The sequence below is a fragment of the Felis catus genome, chromosome B2, assembly GCF_018350175.1.
Source record: "Felis catus isolate Fca126 chromosome B2, F.catus_Fca126_mat1.0, whole genome shotgun sequence".
Taxonomy (NCBI): Eukaryota; Metazoa; Chordata; class Mammalia; order Carnivora; family Felidae; genus Felis; species Felis catus.
Window position 1 is genome coordinate 135658176 of NC_058372.1, and position 24149 is coordinate 135682324.

Genomic DNA, 24149 nt, shown 5'->3' on the forward strand with positions numbered 1-24149 from the left:
AAAGTGGCAAATGTGAGTACAGACAAGTCTGTCCTCAAACAATAAACGTCTCCAGCCCTGATGACCTTGAGCGATCACGCGGTGACATGTCTGGGGAATTCAGTGTTCCCCCCTCCAGATTTAGCTTTGTGGATATTGACTGTTTAACCCCCTGTCTTAACTTATAGGCCAGAGGTTTTTTTCCCACTTAATTACTTCATTTCATCATGTTCTATTTAGTTATGACACAATACAATAATAATTAGAAATATCAGTAACTGCTGTAGCCGCTTCGCTAGTGGCTTTCACTTCCCCGTCTGTTTGTATAGAAGCACCCGAGGCAAGGATTACTAGCTTAGGGACATTCGGCTCAGCTACCACTCACTCTTCCCTGCACTCTCGGTGTTTCTCATCTTGCTGTAGCTACTTTTTCCTTCGCAAAATCTCAGTCTCCATTTCCACTTAACACCATATATATTCTTGCTTCTCCTTAATGACATAGTTATATGTTATTTCAGACGTATTCTTGAAAGCTACAAACGGTACGAGATTCCTGACCAGATTATCACTACTTAGTGCATCTCCTTCTAAGACATTGTTTAGCAAATACAGGTTCTTGATGTGGGAAGAAAAGAGCAAATTGTTTTCAAGAGTTTCCTACCCTGGATTCCATGGATTACCCTGTTACGTTATATTTCTGAAATTCTTTCAAAGCTTACGGTTTATCGTGTTCAATCAACCTAATAGCTTATGAAATTTCTCCAAAACAATCTTGTGCCAAAAGAAATTCAGCAGGTGGTCTTTCTCTTCTGGTCACATTGTTTTGATATTGCCTTTAGGTTTCTACAGTGGACAGGGACTCTTTAATCATTTGGCATAAATTGCATGACATAAAATTATTAGCACGTAAGCAAAGTACATGCCGTGATATTACTGAGAAGTAAATTACACTCCACTTGGAAAAAAAAACTAGGAAGACACCAAAATGTTAACATTGGGCTGCAGTAGTAGAAGCAGCTTTTTTTTCTGTACTTTTCTGCTTATTTCAGTATCTGCATTGAGCATGTCCCTTGTATACCATGAAAATGCAATGACTAGGCAAGTGATAAACTAAAAGTCCTTGGGAAAAAATGTTTAACTAGGGCCATTCAGTTGCCGGGGAGTCAGTAGTACTCTGTGCTTAGCAGGTGGCACCTGCCGGGTCACGTCGTCTGCCCATCCCCGCTGCCTTGCAGTGTTTTAACACCTGTAAAGGTGAGACCCTGAAGGCGGGACAGAAGGGCTAGGGTGTCGTCGTAAGAAATGCACTCCTGAGTGTGGTGCGTCTGGTTCTGTCTAATGTTTGCCAGCCCCACGTTCTGCTAAGGAAATGCGAGATCGAGGTGTCAAATAGTCGGCGTGGAGAAATGTCCGGCTCTGTGAATTCCACCCCAAGTCCATTTGATGTCAGCGTTCGGTGTATCCCACTCTTCTCCTTCGATGTCACTCTCCTTCGATGAGACTCCCAAAGAACGTAGAAGGCCTCCTGTGCTGAGGTCCCCCTGACAGGGAAGTCTTCTCTATCGACCAACATGGGACATAAAATTACGACAAGATGACTCTTCGGGGCAAGAACGTGGGCTAGAATTTTGGAGATAAGCAGACTCACGGTTCACGCAGAAGGGATTAAGATGTCATAGGGCGTTGATATGCTGGTCACTGCCAGGGAGGGCGTTTCAGGAGGCAGAGTGGATGCTTGGAACTGTACAGAAAAAAAGCTAAGTGCTTTCACCCCACAAACTGATGAGATAGGGGGGACTAGGAAAGGCAGCAAGTCAGGGCTCCCCTGTCCCTTCCTCCTCCCTTCACTTTGGTCCCTGGGCTCTTTCCAGAGCAGAGTATTGATCACGGGCACTGCCTACGTGTTCGTGTGTTTTTTGCTCCTGCCGCGACTGGCCTGGCCTGGACCCATCACAGTGTGCAAGTCTGTCCAAGAAAGAGGGACCAAAAGATCAGCGCTAAAGCACACAGTTTACCGAGCGAGCACATGAACGCGCACTGGTGTGGCCTTCATTTCCACTCTGACCTGACCCGACCCGGCCACATCTGTGCCCAGGTGCGCCGCTGACCACATCGCTTGGCTGGGCTGTGGAAAGCAGGAAACCGCCGCCGTGTATTTGGGAAGTGAGTGATGTCATCCACAACTCATGCTGGGTGGAGACTTACTGGCCTGGGGGGTGCAGGGGGTGGGAAAGTAGACTGTGGCCCCACCCAGCTAAGCCTCGGCCCCGTTTTGTTCTTTCTCACGTTTCGGCTAAGCTCACTTTGTTTTCCGTTCTACTCCCTCTACTGTAAAAGTATGTACTGAATGTTTAGTTTCCACTGGATCCGATTCAGGTCAGCGATGAAGTTATTCTCAAGCGCGGTGGGGATACGTTCTCTCCTCTGTGCGCCGGCCCCACTTAGGGATGCATGGTTATAAACTGGCTTCACTCGGTTAAGCGTGAAGGTGAATTAATTCAGCCTTTGTAGGTTCAAATCAAATGCATCACTCCTCACATTTTCCAGAGATTTACGGCCAGTTACACGGTGAGAAAATTAAACATTCACTCCCCAGGCTGCACTTTAAATGCAGTGGATAAGCAGTCATGTAGTAAAGGGCTCACTGTCGCGTGACATCACGCATCCCTCAGCCCCAGCGCATCGCTCGGACCCTCAGAAGCTACAAAATCACCCCCTCGTCTCACTCCCTCCCCTCCCTCTCTGCTCTTCCACCTTCCTACCCTACCTCCCACAAATAAACAAAGAATTCCAAACTTATTTCTTTTAAGTCTCAGCACACAGCCTTCCTATCTCCCCCTTCTCCTCAGCCCTGGTTACCCCAACACCTGAAATAAACCAGACTCCTGCCCTGCTCACGGGTCTCCCTCCCCATCTGGCCTCCTTCTCTGTGTCATGCCCTTCCTCTCCTTCCCTGGGGATCTGATTCGTTTCCTCTCCCCACCCGGCGCGGGTCCCCTTCTCACTACCCTGCCTTATCTCTACATCAGAATTTCCTGCTCTCTCCCGAACATGCCTTCCTCCAGCACAGGCAGCCACTGGCTTCCTCTTACAGTGACGTCCCTGCAGCATCCCCGCGGGCTGGCTGGTTGCTTTGTGACCACACCTTCCTCCCCAGGGTCCAGAGGCCAGCCAAACATGTGTCTGTCGTCCTTGTCTTCCAGTGTGACATGTTTTAGGGGAACGGAAGGTGGCCGGCAGCGTTCTCGATTTCCAGAAACCGTTTATCACATTGACAAGCTTTGTGACTCATGAAAATGACGTTTGCTTCTCTAGCGCATGAGGTTATCTAGGTCTCGTCCATTTGCTTAGAGGGTCTTTTCTCCCCTAGTGTGACGCTAATTTATTTTTAGCATAAATATAAAGTCACTTTAACTGGAACCAGCTTTGGCTGGATAATAAGCCAAGTGATAACGGTATCAGAGATCTCTGTCATCGAGTTAAATTTTTAACCTGTTATTAATCCCCACGTGTTGGTTCTTTCTTACTTTCTACAAACCTAGAAGAGGTGCTTGTAGCACTTAGCGTCCAGCCCTACAGGCGGCATATTTATCTTGTGTTTTCTCGAGGGACTGGTGAAATACTGGCCCCTTCCTCCTCCACTTCCGTCTCCAGCCTGCTCGCTTTCTCCCTGTTTTTAGTTTGGATTCAGGGCAGAAACTGACGGTCGAGGCCCACCCCAGTTCAGAACTTCCGAAAGACACCCGTACAATTATCGGGTCCTCATGGAGCTTTTCTTTACTGTGCCTCTTTGTTGCATTTGTTATACTTGACTATCACAGTGCTTAGTAAGAGGCTTATAATCAGAAGCAGCTCAGTCATTTCTGCATGGGAAATTAAATCCATACAAACCAGATTCCAGCTTTCCAAACTAAAGGGCCCAGTGCTCCTCAGAGTCATTTTTTAGGGTGTGGAGGGAATGGATAAATGGAAAGAGGGCTAAATTTATCGGACATTTGGCACACTTTAAACCTACAGTTATGGGGCACGTGGATGGCTCAGTCGGTTAAGCGTCCAACTTCCGCTCGGGTCATGATCTCACAGTTTGTGAGTTCGAGCCCCGCGTCGGGCTCTGGGCTGATGGCTCGGAGCCTGGAGCCTGCTTCGGATTCTGTCTCCCTCTCTCTCTGCCCCTCCTCTGCTCGTGCTCTGTCTCTCTCTCTCTCTCTCAAAAATAAATAAAACATGAAAAAAAATTAAGCCTATAGTTATAGTTTTCAAGGAAAATATAATTGATAATATCTGAAGTCATGGCAAGTTGAAGGCCTGACCTTAATTTATCCACCCATGGATATCAGATTAAGTGTTAAAAAACATAATTAACCTATGATGTGTCTCCATTAAATATTTTCTGTTTATCACTTTTGAAAGAAAGAATGGTCATCTTTTAGCCTTTCCTTCATATCACTGAAAACTCAAAACATTTTATACCAGTGAGAATCACAAATCTAATTTAATCAGGGAACAAATGTAACTATAAAGTCCCTAGAAGACCCATAAAGAAAATTCACAGACTCATTGCCAACCCCCTATAAGAATTTGCTGGTATGCCTGCATTAGGTATGCGTAATAAAGGCACCACATTCTGGTAAGGAGGAGACCTGGGGCTGGAAACATAAGTTGCTGCAGCGATCGCGGACGTCCATCTTGTGTTTGAGACTCACTCCAACCCCAAGAAAGCTCTAGAGAGTGTAGGACCCATGTAAGTTACCTACCATGCTTTCTTGCACCTTTCAAAATCCATCGTCCAATTCCCAAACCCGTCTGTGTTTCTGCTCTGAAAACCGACTTTCCAAACCTCCAGACCCGCCCCCACGACTGGCTCTGGGGAGATGGTGCCCCCGTGCCACCTGCTCACCTCCGGTTCCTCTGTCTCTCACTCGGTGCCACCCAGCTGAGATGCATTGCAGTTCATTCCTTCGGGTGTCTGTGCTCTCCCCACGTCGCCTTGCCTGATATCTCCTGTTCCTCCAGGCCCCCCTCTACGAACCATGTCTCCAGTTCCCTTGACCTTTCCACAACTGGAAGTCCAGCAGAGAACGTACGTTAGGAGCTGCCCAAGTGTGTTGGTCGCCTGCCAACGCCACAGAGAGCAAGGGAATTTTTAAGGAAGGCTCTGCCCATGTGAACTCACCATCGGTAGACTCCCAGACTTAAGTTCCAGTTGGGAGAAGCAGTCTTGTAAGGAGCCCATACCCCAGGCTCTAGTGCCCACCAGCCCTATTTGCTCATTACTCCACCTTTCCCAATCGCTGCCCTAGCCTCTCTTCTTGAACCAGTTACTGACCAGCAGTAGTATAAACCAGCCCAAATATATTTTTATTAATGTGCTTACATACGGACGTGCAGCTCAAGGATCCCTCCAGATGGTATTGCTTGGCGGTATGGCCGTTTGCGTGGAAACAGTTTATCCGCATTTTGCGTGGACGTATCCGGTCCTCCTTGAGGGTGCTCCTTCTTCCCCTCTCCGTCCTCCTCCTCCTCACCGTCATCATGATGGCTTTAACCGTAGGTCAGACGCTCTTCCCAATGTTTTATATAGATGACTCATTACTTTCCATATCAGCCCTCTGAGCACGGTTGGTGGGAAATGGCAAAAGAAAGTTCTGGTATTCTGAATATTAAAGCTTACGAGATCTTCACCCAGGAATAACTTAGATTTTACACATCGTGATATTTTTCTTTGCGTAGGTCAGCGCGTGTGTTTTCATGGTGCCAGGTGTGCTAAGCCCTGACACACATAACAAAGCATAAAACGTGATGCCACCCCTAGGGGGAGGAGACCGTTTGGATAAATAGGGCATCAGCATTTTAAAAATTACAGCCAACAGTGTGTGCATTTACTTGCCAAAAGAAAGGTGTAAATGATAAAGTGGCATGGAACTCCAAAGAAAGCGAAGGCCACTTAGGAGGACGATGGGTTAGAGATCAAGACTTTGAATGACATGCTGGGGTGCCCAAAGGCATTTGACATTTTGTGGGTAGAGAACCACGCTGGCAGCGATCTCCTGAAGGAGAGAGAGAGACTGAGGCCAGGAGACCTTGAGGGGCCTGTGCCAAGGCCCGAGTGAGTGTCATGGGCCTGTGACAGGGGAGTGACCGCAGGAGGGGAGAGGAAAGTGTGTGTGCTGGGAGACCGGTGGAAGTCGGAGGAGCCGACAAGGGATGGAATGTGAGGAAGGGGTGTAAGGTGCCTCCTGGGACCTAGAAGGACGGACCTGGAAAGAAAAGAGACAGCAAGCTGGTTTTGCAGTGAACATGGAATTACATGTTGTCCAAGGTGCCCGTTGAACTTCCTGTCGAGTCGTCTGTGGGACAGTTAGAAATTAGTTCCCAGAGGGGCCGCCTGGGTGACTCACTCAGTTAAGCATTCAACTCTTGATTTCGGCTCAGGCCGTGATCTCATGGTTCGCGAGTTCAAGCCCCGCATCGGGCTGTGCCCTGACAGGGTGGAGCTTGCTTGGGATTCTCTCTATCCCTCTCTCTCTGCCCCTCACTGGCGCGCTCTCTCTCTCTCTCTCAATAAATAAACATAAGAGAAAGAGAGAAAGAAAGAAAGAAAGAAAGAAAGAAAGAAAGAAAGAAAGAAAGAAGAAAGGAAGGAAGAAAGAAAGGAAGAAGAAGGAAGGAAGGAAGGAAGGAAGGAAGGAAGGAAGGAAGGAAGGAAGGAAGGAAGGAAGGAAAAGAAAGAAGAAGGAAGGAAGAAAGAAAGAGAGAGAGAGAGAGAGAGAGAGAGAGGAAGGAAGGAAGGAAAAGAAATTGGCTTCCAGAGTTCAGGAAAGAGGCCAGGGCTAACACTTGGAGAATTTTTGACGTTGGAACAATATACAGTCGTTAATTTCGTTCTGATTTAAAACATTGTTGTGTGTCTAATTTGCACTGTGCACTGAGGCTGCAAAGACCAGAAACCCCCAATCCCTGTCCCAGATGCTGGATGCTAGGGGGAAGCAGACAAAGTCGTGTGTCAGCCAAGTGCTGGGGGCACCAAGGTGCAAAGGGGACAGTAAGGACTCACATCTCCTGTCAGAAGGGGCAGCAATAGAGAGAACCCGGCAGTGCCCTTGACATGTCCTGAAAAAGAGTGGTGTTTATGGAGGTCGAGGGCCAGGGTGAAGCCTTCCAGACAGAGCAGGGGCAGGAGCCCCCCGACCACAAAGGGCCTTAGCTGAGAGTTGAATGCCGTGGGAGTGAGCCATCAGAAGCCCTTGGCCACTGGCCCGATGTGAGCAGACCATCCCCAGACCTAGCGGTCTGTGGGAATGGTGGCCCCTGGGGGTGTGCAGGGCCACCTCCTACGTTTCCGTGATGCAAGGTCTCCAGGCCTTTCTTTGTGGTCTTTAAAACCGAGAAACAAAACCTCTAGCAGTTGTCAACACCCGGGCTGGTGGAGCCCTTTCGCAGAACGGATCTTGTACTAGGTAACCGCGCGGCCGGGAGGCTGAAAACGGGCAGCTCCAGGCTGGGTCCGGGGACAGATAGGTTGCTTCTGCATTCCAGGACCACCGGTGGGGAGAGCGGCAAAATGCAAGGTCTATATCCATGTAGTCATGGAGCCTCGGTAGTTTGGTTTCTGAGCGAGGTGTCATTTGCCGCGCGTCAAAAGCTTTTAGAGTTGCTTCAAACGACATTACACAAATAAAGCGAATCATCCTACAAATGAAGGAAGGAATCTGTTCTCTGAGGCGCCGGGCGTTATTTGCCTGACTTGCACAGGTATTTCCGATCCGTTACAAGCCTCCACTTTTATCTCGTTTGCTGCCCTATGACAGTTATTATAAGTCCACTGGGACCACCACCGAGTTTCCATTAGCTTTCCTCACTTTTTTATGGCCTGGCTGAGGCTCCTCCCAAACGGCAAAGAGTTAACTTGTCATCAAACCTATGAAATCACAACGATACGTGAAAGATTCTCTTCGAGCAGTGAAAAATCCTGACTGCTGCTCGCTCGTCTAAGGGACAGTTTTTAGTCGTCTACCGCAAATACGTGTTACAAGGACTGGTCTACGAAACGTCAACTTGACGATGGTGGGTCCAGCTCCCAGATCCATTATGGCGTTGGCCTTTCTTCCCTAACGAGTTTGGCAGATTCCTTCTTTGTAGTCCTTCATGCTGATTAAAAGCTATTTACTTACAGATACTTTTCACGTGGGTAAAAATCATTGAAGAGAGGGCTGTAAGTTCTATATTCTTTATAATAACCGTAACTGACTTTCTTCAAGCTGTTTTGACAGCCGAAGGTCATTTTAATCTTGATAAGTTTGTCATAAAGAATGGAATGTGCTCCATTTTGGAAATGGAGTCATTTTGCCAGGAAGAGACAGGAGAGACCCCAAACCACGTGACAACGGGATTCCAACAGGACATCTGTTCCGCTTCTCTGAAGCCCCCTTGGTTTTCATTCGAGGCATAAATCGGAACCTTATATCTTTCTTTGGAGGAGGAAGTACTTCAGACACGGGGGGAAAAAAAAAAAAAGAAAAAGACCGGTGTCGCCACCTCACTGGGAAAAGAACAGAAGGTCCGGGAAGAAGACGTGACATTTACTGATTACAACTTCAGACAGATTCTTCTCTTATTTGGACAACAAATAGTTATATAGTATGTGGAAACCATGATGGTGACCCCCCCCCCCCCAGCACTAAAAGAACACATGCCCATAAATCCTGCCCTGGCACTTCTTCGTGGTCACAGAAGAGTCAAGCTGGGGACAGTGACAGTGTCCAGTTCTTCTCAAGTGCACCAGCCTACTTTGCACCTTTCTGTGACACCCCGTCCTCATCCCCGCGCTATCAACATGCAGACGCTGCTTTCCACGTATCACAACTTTAAACTCAAAAACTCTGCCTACAATAGTTCAGTTAATTTTCACAGGTCCTCAGTGTAACTCTCTCTTATTTTTTTTCCCGTACCTTGTCTATGGCGCACGTGAGCAGACCTCTCCTAGCCCCCAGACAATCCACCCTTTTCTCCTAAGCGGAATGTGAAATTTTATTTTTTTTTAATTTTTTTTAATCTTTATTTATTTTTGAGAGAGAGAGACAGACAGTGAGAGCAGGGGAGGAACACAGAGAGAGGGAGACACAGAATCCGAAGCAGGCTCCAGGCTCCGAGCTGTCAGCAGAGAGCCCCACGCGAGGCTCGAACCCATGAACTGTGAGATCATGACCTGAGCCAAAGTCAGACGCTTAACCGACTGAGCCACCCAGGCACCCCCAGCATGTGTAATTTTAAAAAGATTCATTGAACAGAAGGTTAGAGATACTAACGTCTGGATAGTTTCAGGACCAGAATGATGGTCCCTAAACATAGGCAGTGTTTGTATGTTTATAATGTTTAACGACTTGGAGAAACAATTGATTTGTTTAGTGGGAAAATACATGAGGTTCATAGCGCATAATGTCAACGATGTAAAAATGCATAGAAAAGCAGCCAGAAAGAAAGGGATGCTTACATAAATTATAAGGATAATAAAAAAATTGCAGTCAGAGCAAACATTCACTGAGCACTTACTGATGCCAGGCCGCATTCTGAGAAATTTGTATGTATTGATTCACTTAACACTCACTGTGCCCTTTCCAGGTGGGCAACATCGCTGGCTTTGTTTTACACACAGGGAAACCAAGGCACAGAGAGGTTAAGTAACTTGCCCTAATCAAAGAGCTAGTAACTGTCAGAGCCGCCATTCAACCTCGGCATTGCCTCCTCAGAAATGTTATACCACCTCTGTACTGATCGTACGGTCTTATTTTCGCATCCCAGGAGTTACTGCAAATGACCTTGGTTCTGGTCACCATCTAATTAGAAGGAGTGGCTTCAAGTGATTTGCTCCAAAACCAATCCCATTATGGGAGCAGATGGTGTCCCAAACCATACTGCTTGATATTCGTTAATTCCATACAGTCTTTAAAATTGTGTGAGTCAGGGGGCACCTGCGTCGCTCCGTCAGTTAAGCATCTGACTCTTGGTTTCAGCTCAGGTCATTATCTGGTGGTTGGTGAGCCCCGCGTCGGGCTCTGTGCTGACAGCTCAGAGCCTGGAGCCTGCTTCAGATTCTGTGTCTCCCTCTCTCTCTGCTCCTCCCCCACTCACGCTCTGTGTCTCTCTCTTTCTCTCTCAGAAATAAATAATCATTAAAAAAAAAAATCTTTAAAAAAAGGTAAACTTTTAACTGTGATATGTTGAGATTTTCCTGTGGCTTTTCTAGTTAAAACCGTCCCTTTGAGTCTCTTGGAATATCAGCCGGAATAACATTAGCCACTTCTTCTCTTAGTGTTTCTGTCACCCATTAGTTAATGTGTTTGTGTCAGGTCCAGAACTGTTCTCAAAGGTGAGGCCTGGCCTCCGTCTCTTGGGGATGGATTGGTCATCTCTTTAGGTGAGAGACTGGGTTTGGCTCCTTGATGGAACCCTACCGGCCACATGATCGATCTGCCAGGCGTAGGAACACGGCATGGTAGAAGAGATTCACCCCCTGCCTTTGCCAGAGATGAGAAGCTTGAGCTATCAGCTGCCTGACTTTTTATCAGAGGCGTGCTTGGGAAATGGTATTTCTGGAGGATTTTTTGGAAGACGCTGCGGTCTGTCTGTGCCCCTGGAACGGTGCACTCTTTCGAGGGACACTGGTGCTGCACAGAGCAACTTGCCACTGCGGGACACCGTCCTCTTACCTGGGGCGCCTTCCAGGGAGCTCACAGGAGAGGGTCCTCTGGGCTCAGTAACTTCTGTGCTCTCCTTTTACACTTCCACACGGTGATTTTTGGTGTAGTACTCACAGCTCCGAGCTAGGGGACCTGCGAGCTTGTCTTCCCCTAGAAAGTAGCAAGTGTGGTTCTGTGATGAGTCCTGGGAAGGCAGGAACCACATCCTGTTCGTTTGAGTCCCAAACGCCAGACTTAGCACACAGTAGGTTCCCGTTATCGAACGAATTTCTAAGTAACGATAACATTTTGAAGTTCCTCACTTCGTTTTCTGTGCGGCTGCCCTCAGAGAGTGAAAATACATTTTCAAGGCACCTCCTAGGCCTGTGTGTTTTCCCCTTTTTTGCTTCGGTTCACAAGAAGCTCTAAAACCAATAAACAGCTCGGCTCCAGTAATCGTACGATGCCCGGACCACACACCCACTGCCTAACTAGATCTTGACTTTTATTCAGTTTCTATCTTCCACGATCCTGACTTCTGTCGATCTAATCTTTAAGTTTTACTAAAAGCTAAACTTCTTCAAGTCCTCTGCTGAAAACCTCGGTCTTCCGGAACAGACATACAGATTAGGAGGCAAACGTAAATAATGGTCCCCCGCCAGCGTGTTCTAAGACCAAAGAGATCTAGACTTAAAATAGACGCATACATAGACACATGTATTCCTACCTTATCTTTCTCAATTAAAACACTCCAGGAAATAGTCTTCTCTCTTTGAGGAAAGCAGAACACAAAATCCTCACCCTCCTCTGCCACTCAGCAACAACCCGTGGCTTATAGACTGAGGGTTTCAATTTCTTGTTATCATTTCGGCACCTAGTAAGAGCTTAAGCTGATTGACCACGTTGATGAAATGTAAGTAGCTTCACAAAGAGACTTTAGAAAGACGTGTGTCTGCTGCAGCTTGACGCTCTGGGAGGGTCAGAGCCATGTTGGGGTTCGTGGAGGAACAGGAAGCATGGGAGCACTGAGTGTAGGCGTCTGTCCCATCTGTTTTGGGCTCTGGTCTGGTGGCAAGGGCTGCACTTGTGAGCTTACGCGAAGCGCCTTCGGGATGCTTTGCGGAATTGTGTTTCGCTTGCTCGCTTTTAAGGTTGACCTACAGGCTGACAGCCATCAAAAGTCATTAATCTGTTTCACCTTTGCAAATTTTTCAACATGATAGATGGCAATTAGCCTACAGAAGCCCATTCAACCCCCATGATAGAGCTGTGTCGTGAAAATTATGGTTGGTGGGGGGAGGGCTGGGGTGTCATTTGTCCCCCAAGAAGGGAAGGGGCGTGACTCGCGCACACCCCCGACCCTGTGCCCGCAGAAAGCGCTGGTCCCCTCCTTTCCCCCGGATTCCTGACGCCCCCTGCATGGCCTTGTGGGTGTGGCCAGGCCAGTTGTGTGGAGGGCCACCTACAGGTGTGCACCAAGGGTGTGTTTTTTTACTGTTTTAGCTTATTGGACAGCAGTTTACCAATATTATACATTTTACAATCCTTCTTTTTTTTGTTTGTTTCCTTAAAATCCAGGTTAGTTCATGTATAGTGTAATAATGATTTCAGGAATAGAATTTAGTGGTTCATGTCTTACACATGACACCCAGCGCTCATCCCAACAAGTGTCCTCCTTAATACCCGTCACCCCTTTAGCCCATCCCCGACCCAGCACCCCTCGGGCAACCCTCAGTTTGTTCTCTGTATTTATGAGTCTCTTAGGGTTTGTCCCCCTCTCTACTTTTATATTATTTTTGCTCCCCTTCCCTTACGTTCATCTGTTTTATATCGTAAATTCCACAGATGAGTGAAGTCACTGGATATTTGTCTTTCTCTGACTGACTTATTTCACTTAGCATAATACCCTCTAGTTCCATCTATGTTGTTGCAAATGGCAAGGTTTCATTTTCTTTGATTGCTGAGTAATGTTCCATTGTACATATATGTCACATCTTCTTTGTTCATCAGTCGATGGACATTTGAGCTCTTTCCATACTTTGACTATTATCGATAGGGCTGCTATATAGACATCGGGGTGCATGTGACCCTTCGAATTAGCACTCCTGTATCCCTTGGATAAATACCTAGTAGTGCAATTGCTGGGTTTTAGGGTAGCTCTGTTTTTAATTTTTTGAGGAACATCCATACTGTTTTCCAGAGTGGCTGCACCAGTTGGCATTCCCACACAATACTTCTAAAGGAACTTTTTTGTTTTTATTTATTTTTTATTTTTTAATGTTTATTTCTTTTGAGAGAGAGAGAGAGAGAGCATGAGTGGGAGAGGGGCAGAGAGAGAATCCCAAGCAGATTCCACGGTGTCCGCGTAGAGCCCAACATGGGCTCAAACTCACAAACCGTGAGATCACGACCTGAGCCGAAATCCAGAGTCAGAGGCTTAACCAACTAAGCCCCCCAGGAGTCCCAAGGAACTTTTATTTTTAAAGCAAAAGACAGCTAATCAGTGCAAGGCAGAATGGTGCAGTAGTGAGTACACTGAATTGGGACATTTGTACTAGAAGCTTTGCCTCTGCCACAGAACAAACCCCTGTGCCTCTTAGGTGGGATGATGCCCCCTGGTCCTGTTAGTTTTAAGCCTCTGTATTTCTCAACTGGATCTGGATTGGTGTTTTATAAAGTCAGAATGAAAAATTTAAGAATGGTCTTTTGTATGAGAAAGGACAACTGCAGCATTTATGAGAAATGTTGTAAAACCTAGCAGGTACTGTCCTAAGATTGAAGCCTTCCTCTTACCATTTTGTTAAATAGTTTTCTTTCCTGGAAGTGATTAGAGGTGGTGAGGATTTCCTGCTGATCAAACTACATGGAGATTGGCGTGTCCCAGGGCGGCGTGTCCCATTTAGGACCCTCACACCGGAGACCAGCTGTGCTCTCTGTCCTGTGGGCACGTATAGATCAGCCACGAGATGGGAAGAGAAGGCTCTTCCTCCGTGTATTACATAATGCACCAGGGAATCATCCGTTTTATTTATGAGGAAATCATTGCTTCCAGTGGATTTTGGCTTTGCTTGGTTCCAGACTCAAATCCTTCATGTAATGTAGGGAGGGAACAGTAGAGACTTGGAGAAAGATACTAGGATTTAAGTGAAGGGCAAAGCAGGCCAAGGTCAGTCAGCGGACATCTCTAAGATAAACAGTACTGAGTTTGTGGGAAGCAGTTCAGAAAAATCTGATCAAAAGAGCTCAGTTAATATTTACATAGTGGAGAATTAAATTCATTGCCCCGGGCGGGATACAGGCAGCAGAACGTATAGGACCACCTGGAATTTAGAGTAGGGGGCACTGAGGAATAAGATTTTGTTGTTGTCACCAAGAGAACCCAGGTGAGAGAGTTCTCTCATCTGAACTGATTCTCTCATTGACTAATCTTCTTCCTTTAGACAAACTTTAGATGCTCAGGCAAACAGTGATGATTCATTAGGCAGTTCGAGCGAAACGGATGCATCACCGTGCAAACACACAAATGCCTTATTTCTGATTCACTCACTCGATATTTATTGAAAAGCGCTGTGTACTAGGGCATGAGAAAGAACAAACAGAACAACAAAGGCCTGGACCTCGCCCTCAAGGAGTTCAAAGGCTTGGTGACAGTTAAATACAGAGACCCTTGAAAAGCTGAGAGCTCTTTCCCTCTGAGCGCAGGTAGCACCGAGGGCTGGCTGGCTGACCTGGGAGGTCAGGCTGAGCGTGGAGTTGCCTCAGCCCGATTGTGATGGATGAGAACAAATTAGCCAGGCGACAGGGGACAGGAAGGCAGCAAGCATAAAGCGGCAAGGCATGAGAAAGCATTGCTAACGTTCTATGTTAACAGTGATCACGTGTGCAAGCAACAAGATTCAGAGGAGTGTGAGCAATGACACTGGGCAGGAAGGCAACACCCAAGTCATGCGAGGCCCTGGGGGAAGGTTCGGAGTCAGCGCTTTATTCTGCAGGGCCTGGGGATTTGCAGCAGAGCAATACATATCATGATTGTGTTCACATTTTAGAAAGATCACTCAGGCAGCAGTCCGGAGGGTGGAATAGAGAGAAGAGAGATTAGAGGCGTGAAGAGCTAGTAGGGAGGTGATAGTGTTACAAAGGCAAATACACGCGTCTAGGCTGAGGTCTAGGGAGATGAGAGGAGGCAGCCGGTGGGTCGAGTGACCTGGGCTGTATGAACAGGAGACGGGGAGGAGAGATTCAAGAAGGGCTCACGCTTCTGACCCCTTCCTCCCCCCTGTCTTTTACTTAGATAAGCAGTGCAAAGAGGAGCAAAGAGATTTACAAGGAAGATAACTGTGTTGGGAGAGCCCAAGACCACCCTCAGTCTCCATGAGACACCAGAGTCACAGACTCTGCGGACAGTCACGCTCAGGGCTGTGGTTTACGACAAGGGACACAAACACAGTTCGCAGAGGGAAAAGGCACATGTAGCCAAGTCCCGAGGACTCCAGCCGCGAGCTTCCAAGAGTCCTCTTCCAGTGGAGTCACACTGGACGTGTTTAATCCCTCCAGCATCGAGCTGTGACAGCACGTGTGACATGTGGTCTGCCAGGGAAGCTCATTAGACACTCGGCGCCTGGGGTTTTTTTCTGGGGGCCAGCCGCATAGGTACCGTACCTCTGCCTGGCACGTACCGAATTCCAGACTCCAAAAAAAGAAAGCAGGTGCTCGGGGTAAACCGTGTTGCGAGCCACCGTGAGGAGTCAGAGAATGGCAGGGACCCTCCCCAGATCCAAGTTCCAGGCACCAGCCTTGTAAGCAGGCCTAATGATGGCGTTCCCGGGCCTGCCGTGTTAACCGTTTTCTGCACGATAACGAATTGAGCTTCGAACAGTTGAGTGAAGCATTTGTTGTTAGTTCAAGTGAAGACGTTCACTGGACAACGGGGCATCGGATCTAGGGTACAATAAAGAAATCTGTGCCCTAAATTCAAGATTCTGGAGTCATTAACAGTTCAAAATAGTTATTAAAACCAAGGTCAGATTCTAAAGCAGACCGTTTGTAAGTTTGCTTCACGCAAGCCTGATTCTTGCAACCTGAAAAGTCAAGTTGGTCACCTCCAGGCCTCCACCTGGAAGGAGTTTCTGAGCAGCCTCTAAGCCAGTGACTCATGTCCGGTCAACCTGGGTTATCAATAAATTACTAAGACCTATTTCTCCTCTTTACTCTCGTGTCTGTTCAATAAACATTTATGTTTCCAGGCACTCTGTTAGCCATACTTCATATCCTGGGCCAGCAGCGAGATAGATAAGTGTGATACACAGGTTAGGAGTGTGTTGGGGGCAAGAGTGAGCAGGGCGACCCCCTGGATATGGGAAATGAAGATAAGTCAAACTGAAAACCAGTTAATGATGTGCCTGAAGCCCCGATAAAGGATAAGGTGGAACTTGAAGACTGTGAAATGAGGTTGCTGCATATTTATTCAGTTTTGGGTTTCATTCCTGGGTGGCCTAAAACTTGGATAGAGCAGAACGAGAAAGCAGTAGAGACTGTTGTTCTGCGAGATAGCCATTGAGTTCAGCGCACGTCACTTGGCTTCGGTTCTCGGGAGTAACCTTGCTGCCTAAAACCTTCACCTTCTCTGATGTCCACCCTGGCCTTCTTAGGGCTAGATTGGATGCAGTTACCTGTGTCTGCTACTTTTTGTGTGGTTATTAACCGGCAATTTCGCATGACTCTAGGTTGTCTCCAGGGATACCATAAAGTACATACAAAATCAGACTTAATGGTAGAATGTCGATTCGAAACACAGGCTGCAGTCACCTGTAGCATCTCAACATAGATACGAAAAAACAATCAAAATACTTCCCTCTCGAATCTTTATTCCTATCTGAGCTTCATTTGCTGTCTCATTTGTCGTCAAAACAGTCTTTGTTCCTTCAGCTCTCCAACGTGATTAACTGACACTGTGCAGCATAGCCTAGGAAGAAGGCTGAATATTTTGTAAGATGAGTAATCCAGTTAAACGCCCATCTCTCTTTTCTTTTATATTTTACCAACAAATATGTCTTATGCAGATGTAAGAGCAATTTGCTTATTTCTCTGTTCAAACTTTTGTGCTTTTAGCATCGCATGTTTGCTTTCCATGAAGCAAGCCAAAAATAATATTGACAAATTCATGAAGCCTTCCATTTAATACTGTTGCAGGCTTATGCAAATGTAGTTAGACATTGAAGCAAGTAGGATTAAACACCCCAAGTCAAGAATGGGAAGGGGGAAGTCACAGCAGCCGTCATATTGTATTATCTGGCCTCAAATTGAAAATTAATGAAGTATTTGAAAAGATACCTTTAAAACCAAAGATCTGAATGTGTTCCGGGTTTGTTGTTGTTGTTGTTGTTGTTGTTGTTGTTGTCCAAGAGGGCAATAATTTGAATAAAGCACAGCATAATATTACAGTTGCTGCAAGGAGTTGTGACATTTTGAGGAGTTTAAACAATAATCAGTATGTCTTTGTCATGAATCTTTCCACTGGGACCAGACCACTCCTGGATGAACTCACAGATCAAGAGTTTCTCAAAATACATAATCAAATTGTTTGTCTTAAAAATATACTGTTTTAAAGTCTTGGAAAATGAAAGAATGAAAAGAAGGTTAATTTTTGGCAAAAATCGTCAATTTGAGGAGTTGTCTTTGTTAAAAAACACTTTTCGCTTACGGACTTCACCTCCAAAAAATTTGCTTTGTTTTCATAAATCTCAAATGTTTCTCTTTATGCCATTTCTTAAATTCCTGATAAATTCCCTTGAAGTGTTAAATTGTTTTTAACTTGGAAAAAGGGGGTTGATATTTTTTTTCAATTGAATGAAAATCGGTTTAATACTCACCACTCTCCAACAACAACAACAACAACAAAGTAAAATATTAAACCAAATCATAGCTTATAACTTTTGAAGATAGCAGATGTTTGCTAGTCCTGAAGAGTGTGTTAACATTCTTAAATGACCTCCTGCACATTTGTTTACAGTTCTGTGCCTTTGATGTGACTTAATAGGAGTGTCTGAAATGCCACTCCCGGCGAACACCAAGGACAGGTTAGCCAAAGAAAGAGATTTTCAGGCAAGCGAATGAGCCTGCAGGGGACCCGGGCCCCTGGCAGCTTCTGATTGCCTTCCCACCTCCTTCCAGCACCTTCCGTCTCCAGGGCAAGCGCAGGGGCATATGTGACAGAGTCACCCCTAGCCAGTGAGGGCTGGCACTCGCTCTCAGAACTCCGTTTTAGTTGCAAATGACAGCAGCTCAACTCAAACTTAGGCAAAAGGGGGGAAGAAACTGACCCAAATAACAAAAACTTCTAGAGTTGTCTGGCTCTAGGCACAGCTGAGGTCAGGGTTCTGGCTTTTGCTCTCCGTTTGTCAGCCTGGCCTCCCTCGGACGGATGCCCTGCCTATCACGGAGTGACCTACTTCACACTTAAAACTCACTGTCTCGGAGGAAGAGGAATCTTCTCTGTCCTACCATCTGCATCTCAGGGTTCAGGAATCCCCTGACAGGCCCCGTTTGCCTCCTGTCCCAGCCCTGACCCCATCACTGCGGGCAAGACAGAGGCAGACCCACCTACACCACGTGAGGTGGCCTCTGTGGTTACAGGAAAACCAGGATGAGAGTGCTTGTCAGGCAAAAATCCCAAAGGCTGTGTCTAGTCCGTGGAGCAAATAAATCAAGCACCTCCCATAGTCGAAAACTATGATCTGTTTATTATCTGTTATTATCTGTTAATTTTTTTAAAACATTTATTCATTTTTGAGAAACAGAAAGAGACAGAGCATGAGCAAGGGAGGGGCAGAGAGAGAGGAAGACACAGAATCCGAAGCAGGCTCTGGGCTCCGAGCTGTCAGCACAGAGCCCAGTGCGGGGCTCGAACCCATGGACCATGAGGCCGTGACCTGAGCCAAAGTCAGATGCTTAACCAGCTGAGCCATCCAGGCGCCCCTTATCTGTTTAGTTATAGGCAGAGGTTGACGGATATGAAATACGAAGTCTTTTAAAAGCCTGACACTCCATGGATTCTGCCCATAGGAACTCATTTTCTACTTCAAAAAGAAGTCCCCATACTCATAAAGGTTGGATAGCATTTTTTTTTTTTAATAATGATTTGCCTTAAAAAGAACCACAGAAAAAGTGGGTCGATCCTTAGTCTATTGCTGGCCCTTCCAAAAAGTCAGCTGCCAGAGTGCATCTTTGTTGGGATGATTGAGGACCCCCAGCCCCGTAATGAGTGTCCTCTCAAACTTAACGTTTCTCATCTTATTCCCACAAAATTCCTACCTCTGTTCCTCTCCTTCCCTTCCTGCTCCGCATTGCATATGCATATGTATACACATGTTAACAACAGTGTATGTAGATCTCCGTAGTACATTTGAGTAAGTGTTAAAAGCGTAGCAATTTCATGATTATAAAGTCAACTTCTATTAGTTTGAGCACTTACACATATCACACACAAATCCTTTTTTTAAAATCACAATTTTTGGGGGGCACCGGGGTGGCTCAGTCAGTTGAGTGTCAGCTCAGGTCATGATCTCGCGGTTTGTGAGTTCGAGCCCCGCGTCGGGCTCTGTGCTGACAGCTCAGAGCCTGGAGCCTGCTTCGGATTCTGGGTCTCCCCCTCTCTCTCCCCCCCCCCTCCTCTGCTCATGCTCTGTCTCTCTCTGTCTTAAAAATAAATAAACATTAAAAAATATAAAATCACAATTTTTTTTAGGTTCCTAAGGAATATGTGACACTTATTCCCTGCTAACACTGGAAATAAGATCGCATGTTAAACTTGAGTTACGTAGGTGACTGTATATGGCAGCACATATCTGCGGGTACTTGGGGAGGGAAATCTCTCAAACCCAGGGACCCAGGCCCACCATGTGGTCTCACTTCTTCTCCAGGAATTGGAACCTCGTGGCAGTCTGGCGGCTTGGCGTCCCCATTAATTCCTTTCTTTCTGCTGTTGCGCAGACCCCAGCCACGTGAACTCTGACTGTGTCCCATGGATTGCACGTGGGCTCCAGTGCCGGGAAACAGTGGATGGTTATTTCTGATTGCACGTTTGCAATTTTTGGTGAGGTTCTAAGGGACATCCACGTAGCATTGAAAAACAAGTTTACTCTCAGGCATGGCTGCATAAAAGAGGTGATTGATGCTAACCAGATAACACAGTCCTGATTCACTCCACTGGCAGCGGAGGAGGCTTCTGGGGAAACAAACCAGGATAACAGCTAGAATGCAGATCTCCTAGCAGTGCTGTGTTTTTGATCAGATCACAAGATGACAAAAGAAAGTTTATGCTGTCCCCCTGTCTGTGGCAACAGAGGCATGACCGACCGCCTGAACCCGCTGAAGTTAAAAAGCCACATTGTGACTTTGCGGGGCACCGATGCCTTGTGCCTGGTGACCCATTAAGGGGAACTTGAGCCAAGATCTTATCTTGGATGAAGATGGAGACACCTCAGGATTTTCCAGTATCGTTTTTCACTTTTATTCTTGGATGTGGTTAGTAACGCTACCGGGGCTTTCAAATCCTGACGCATTTCCTCATGGTTCCAAGTAGCTGCTGCAGATCAGTTTCTTGAACTGAGGATTCAGTTACAACGTCCATATGCTTCCCAGCCCACTCTCTGACCTTTGTTCTTTTTCAGGACTTTTTCAGGCTTTTAATGTTTCCATTCGCTAATCCCAGGAGACTCTGTCAATACTCTGAGTATACAGCCCAAGTTATTTCTTTCAGAAGTTAACTCGAAATTTCTTAAGCTTCTTGGGAATTGCATAAATTTTTTAACTTAAAAATCATTTACTTGCAACGTTAAGACAATAAAACTGGACAGAACAGGAACACTACAACTTCAAGGACGGTCTTCCGTAGGCCAGAAAGTAACCACTTTCCCCACACTTAGCATTGTCAACAGTGATACATTCATGGTTTGGACCATCAGTATCCTTAAGAATGACATCAATACTTGTCCACAGCCTTATTTCTTTTGAACTCGGCTCGGTTTCTTTGAAGCAGTGATCATGGTATCCAGCTTTGATTCCTTTCCTGTGGACCTGTGCCAGTGTGCCTGATTTCATTAAATTTTTGGAAAGGACTAAAACTATGGTATCGTTTTATTGCAGTCCTTGCATCAATCATAATTTGGGATGGTCTTGGTGAAAGACGAGGAATTCAGACGGGGATGCCGGGAAAGGCGGGGCTGGTGGCAGGGGGCTTGTGGCGGGGGGTTGGGGGGGGGTATGGGGTACATTGAGTACTAACTTCATATTTTAAGTTCAGCCACCTCTGCCCTTTGGCTTCCTTCCAAGATGACTGCAGTCATAAGGTCCAAACCCAGGTACATGGAGATCACACTGGTCTTACTTAGGTCCTTTTCTTTTGTACCCCCCACGGGGCTCCCCTGGCCCTCCCGGTTGTACAGCCAGGAGGAGTATATGGTAGGGTGAAGAACGACCGAGTTGCTCTCTTGCTGGCGTGATAGGCCAGAGGACTTTTAGATGTTGGCCATTCGTGGCAAACGTTAAATACAAAACCCATACAGTAGATTCTGTCTTACTCTGGGCTTTTGCCCTTTACTACTCCTCACCCTTGATCAAATCCGCCATTATATTGTTTTCCTGTTGCAGTCCCTTACCCTGGATTTGGAACTTTGATTTCTCCTTTAGGAAAGTGCCCTTTCCACTGTTAGCTAAACCACTGCCCTGTACCAACTGCCCTTCTTCCAGCAGGTCCCACTGTTTCCTGAGTAAGTCCCATGTGTCCTTGGTTCTATTTAACTGCCTGCCCAGGGATCACTTCCCTCCTAAGGTCCCTCTGGTGACCCTCCTCGTCTCAGAGCCAGTCAAGGCCTTTGGGGCCACTTGCCAGACTACCCTACATGACAAAGGGCCAGGTCTGAAAGGACAGTTGCAAATACTCAATCATTCCAACTGCCATTTCAGACTTCTGAGATCATAGATCCCTCAGCAAGTCCCACTGATACCTGAGCGCGCCACAGAAGCTTTGTCTTCTATTTCGGTACCTAGAAGAACACCACCTCTCAAACATTAAGTGCCCCACTTGCACTGACAGGACCTGGTTCTGTTGATTCTTAGCAAGAGCGTCATTCTTTCAGCCCTTGAATGACGTATGGACAGATAGACTCACCACCTCTGGCCCAAGTGGACCAGAAAGTCATACCCTTGGGTACAAGAAGATGTCACATCTCCAAGAACTGAGGTGCTTTCCCAATTATAATCAGATTCCAAGTAAAACTTTTATCTAGAAGCCATAAATTAGGTTTTATGAGTTAGAATCTATGAATTCGTATTCTTCAAACTTTAACTGTATGAAATACAATCTATGAAGTCGTTTCTAAGAAAAAAGAATACTCTAGGGGTGCCTGGGTGGCTCAGTCGGTTGAGGGTCCTACTTTGGCTCAGGTCATGATCTCGCGGTCTGTGAGCTCGAGCCCCGCATCAGGCTCTGTGCTGACAGCTTGGAGCCTGGAGCCTGTTTCAGATTCTGTGTCTCCCTCTCTCTGACCCTCCCCCATTCATGCTCTGTCTCTCTCTCTCTCTCTCTGTCAAAAATAAACATTAAAAAAAAATTTTTTTTAAAGAAGAAAGAACACTATAAATTAGCATACTACCATTTATAGTTAAATCTCTCTTAACCTGAGAATGATTCTCCCCTAGCAGTCCCCCAAAACATGGAGAATATACCAGGTCAATGCCCTTTTGAAAAATGGGTTTATTGTTATTCCAGTTATCAGGATTCCATTACAATCACCAGCCTCTCTCATTCAGTTGATACGTGCACTTCGCTAGTTACAAAATGTTTTTGGTGTCGTTGGGGAAGGTTGTAGAATACCCACATTCTTCTCAAGTCCTCTTTTAAAATGGAGGTCAACAAATATTGTCAAGGGCCAGATGGTAAGGACTTTAGACTGCACAGCCTCTGTCCTAAGTATTCAACCCTGCTATAGTGCAGAAGCAGCCATAGGCCATATATAAACAAATGAGTGGTGCTGTATTCCAATAAAACTTTATTTACAAAGATAGGTGGCCTGCTAGATTTGGCATGTGGGCCATTGTTTTTCAACCTGTGATTTATAAGAAGAGAGGTCCATGCAATTTTATGTTTAGGTAATAAATATATAAAACTGTCTCCGGACCCCGTAACCTCTTTCCCATTGGGAACTGTTTTCACTTTCCCAATGTCCCCCAAGTCCTGGTGAGAATGAAATGCAAAGGACCTGAGGCAGAGAGCCAGTCCTTGCCCTTTCCCCCACGGAAATCCCCACTGACTACAGGGAAGGGAAACAGCTGTTCTGGAAGCCAGCAACTCCCCCCACCCCCACCCACCCACCAGTCCCAGTGAATTTAGAGAAATCAGAACCCTGCTTCACTCACTTGCCTCAACTCTTAAACATAACCACAAAGAAACAAATGTTTGCAGTCTTGCCTCATCCGCCACTAGATGTAAGTGCTTGAAATTAAATTTTCACGTAAGCACCAGATTTACTCTTTGCCTACAGAAAATGACATTACAATAGGCGTGATGGTTGGGGCGGGGATAGAAGGAGGAGGAAGGAGAAGTAGGATTATCGTGGAAATGGGACAGCAAACTAAGCTGGGAGACAGGTGGTGCCAGTCAAACTGGTGGAAAGTGCATCTACATTGACAATTTGTTATTTATATAGAAGTATATGAAAAATTCAGATTCTATTGGCTTGGTTTCTGTGGGAAAATAGCTAATGGGCTGATGGTATCACTGTACTCCAACAGGCTAGAGAATTACTCAGAGGCTTGTCGGATGCCTGAGCCACATATTTAGTTGAGAATGTCCCATCGTGAGAAGCTCTCATTCACCAAGGTCACCGAGAGGGCGGCTGACAGGCACCCTGAACTTCAAATGGCTCTTGCTGCTTTGTCGGTAGCAGAGCAACGCGCAAGGAGCTGACTTAGCAAAAAAAGAAAAGTTCAAAGGAAACCGACTTGTTCTGAATGAGAAAAGGAGATAACTAGGCAGTAACTAGAGAATCCTGGGGTTTTTTTCATACTGGTTTTCAGTTTATAAGCTGAAACATAAATGTGTGTTGCTTTATTCCTGTTTTTATAATTTTCTTTTTAAAAAGTACATGTATTAATCTACATTATAAGTATAAGATTTCTCATGCTCCCTTCTAAAGATTGCAAACGTTTTACACACACACATACACACACACACACACACACACACACACACACACACACAAGTTCCTGTATGTATTTCACATGTTAATCAGTGGGTGGAATTTTGACTCTGGGTTTAAGAAAGTGAATTTAGTTTTTAGCCCCTGCATTGTACCGTTGGACCTTTCATTTTATTCTTGGGCTACATATTTTCTGTCACTATACGTAAAAACACCATGTTTCCAATAACCTTACCTTGTAGGTAGAGTGAGTGGCATGATGGTAACCTTGAAAACCTCCATCAGCCTATAAAATTCA

The 24149-nt window shown here is 46.1% G+C and overlaps 1 protein-coding gene across 6 annotated transcripts in view; it reads left to right on the forward strand.

The window, feature by feature from the left end:
- MTHFD1L (methylenetetrahydrofolate dehydrogenase (NADP+ dependent) 1 like) overlaps positions 1-24149 on the forward strand; it is a 188845-nt gene that overhangs the window by 140379 nt on the left and 24317 nt on the right. The window contains exon 28 of one of the 6 annotated variants that reach the window (XM_045058206.1): positions 19574-20777. The exons of 4 other annotated variants lie outside the window; for them this stretch is intronic. In XM_045058206.1, the coding sequence (XP_044914141.1) occupies positions 19574-19618 (45 nt within the window). In that variant the 3' untranslated portion in view covers positions 19619-20777. Of the gene's footprint in view, positions 1-19573; positions 20778-24149 lie in introns of those variants that run through there. One more of the 6 variants, XM_045058208.1, reaches the window with a different exon arrangement.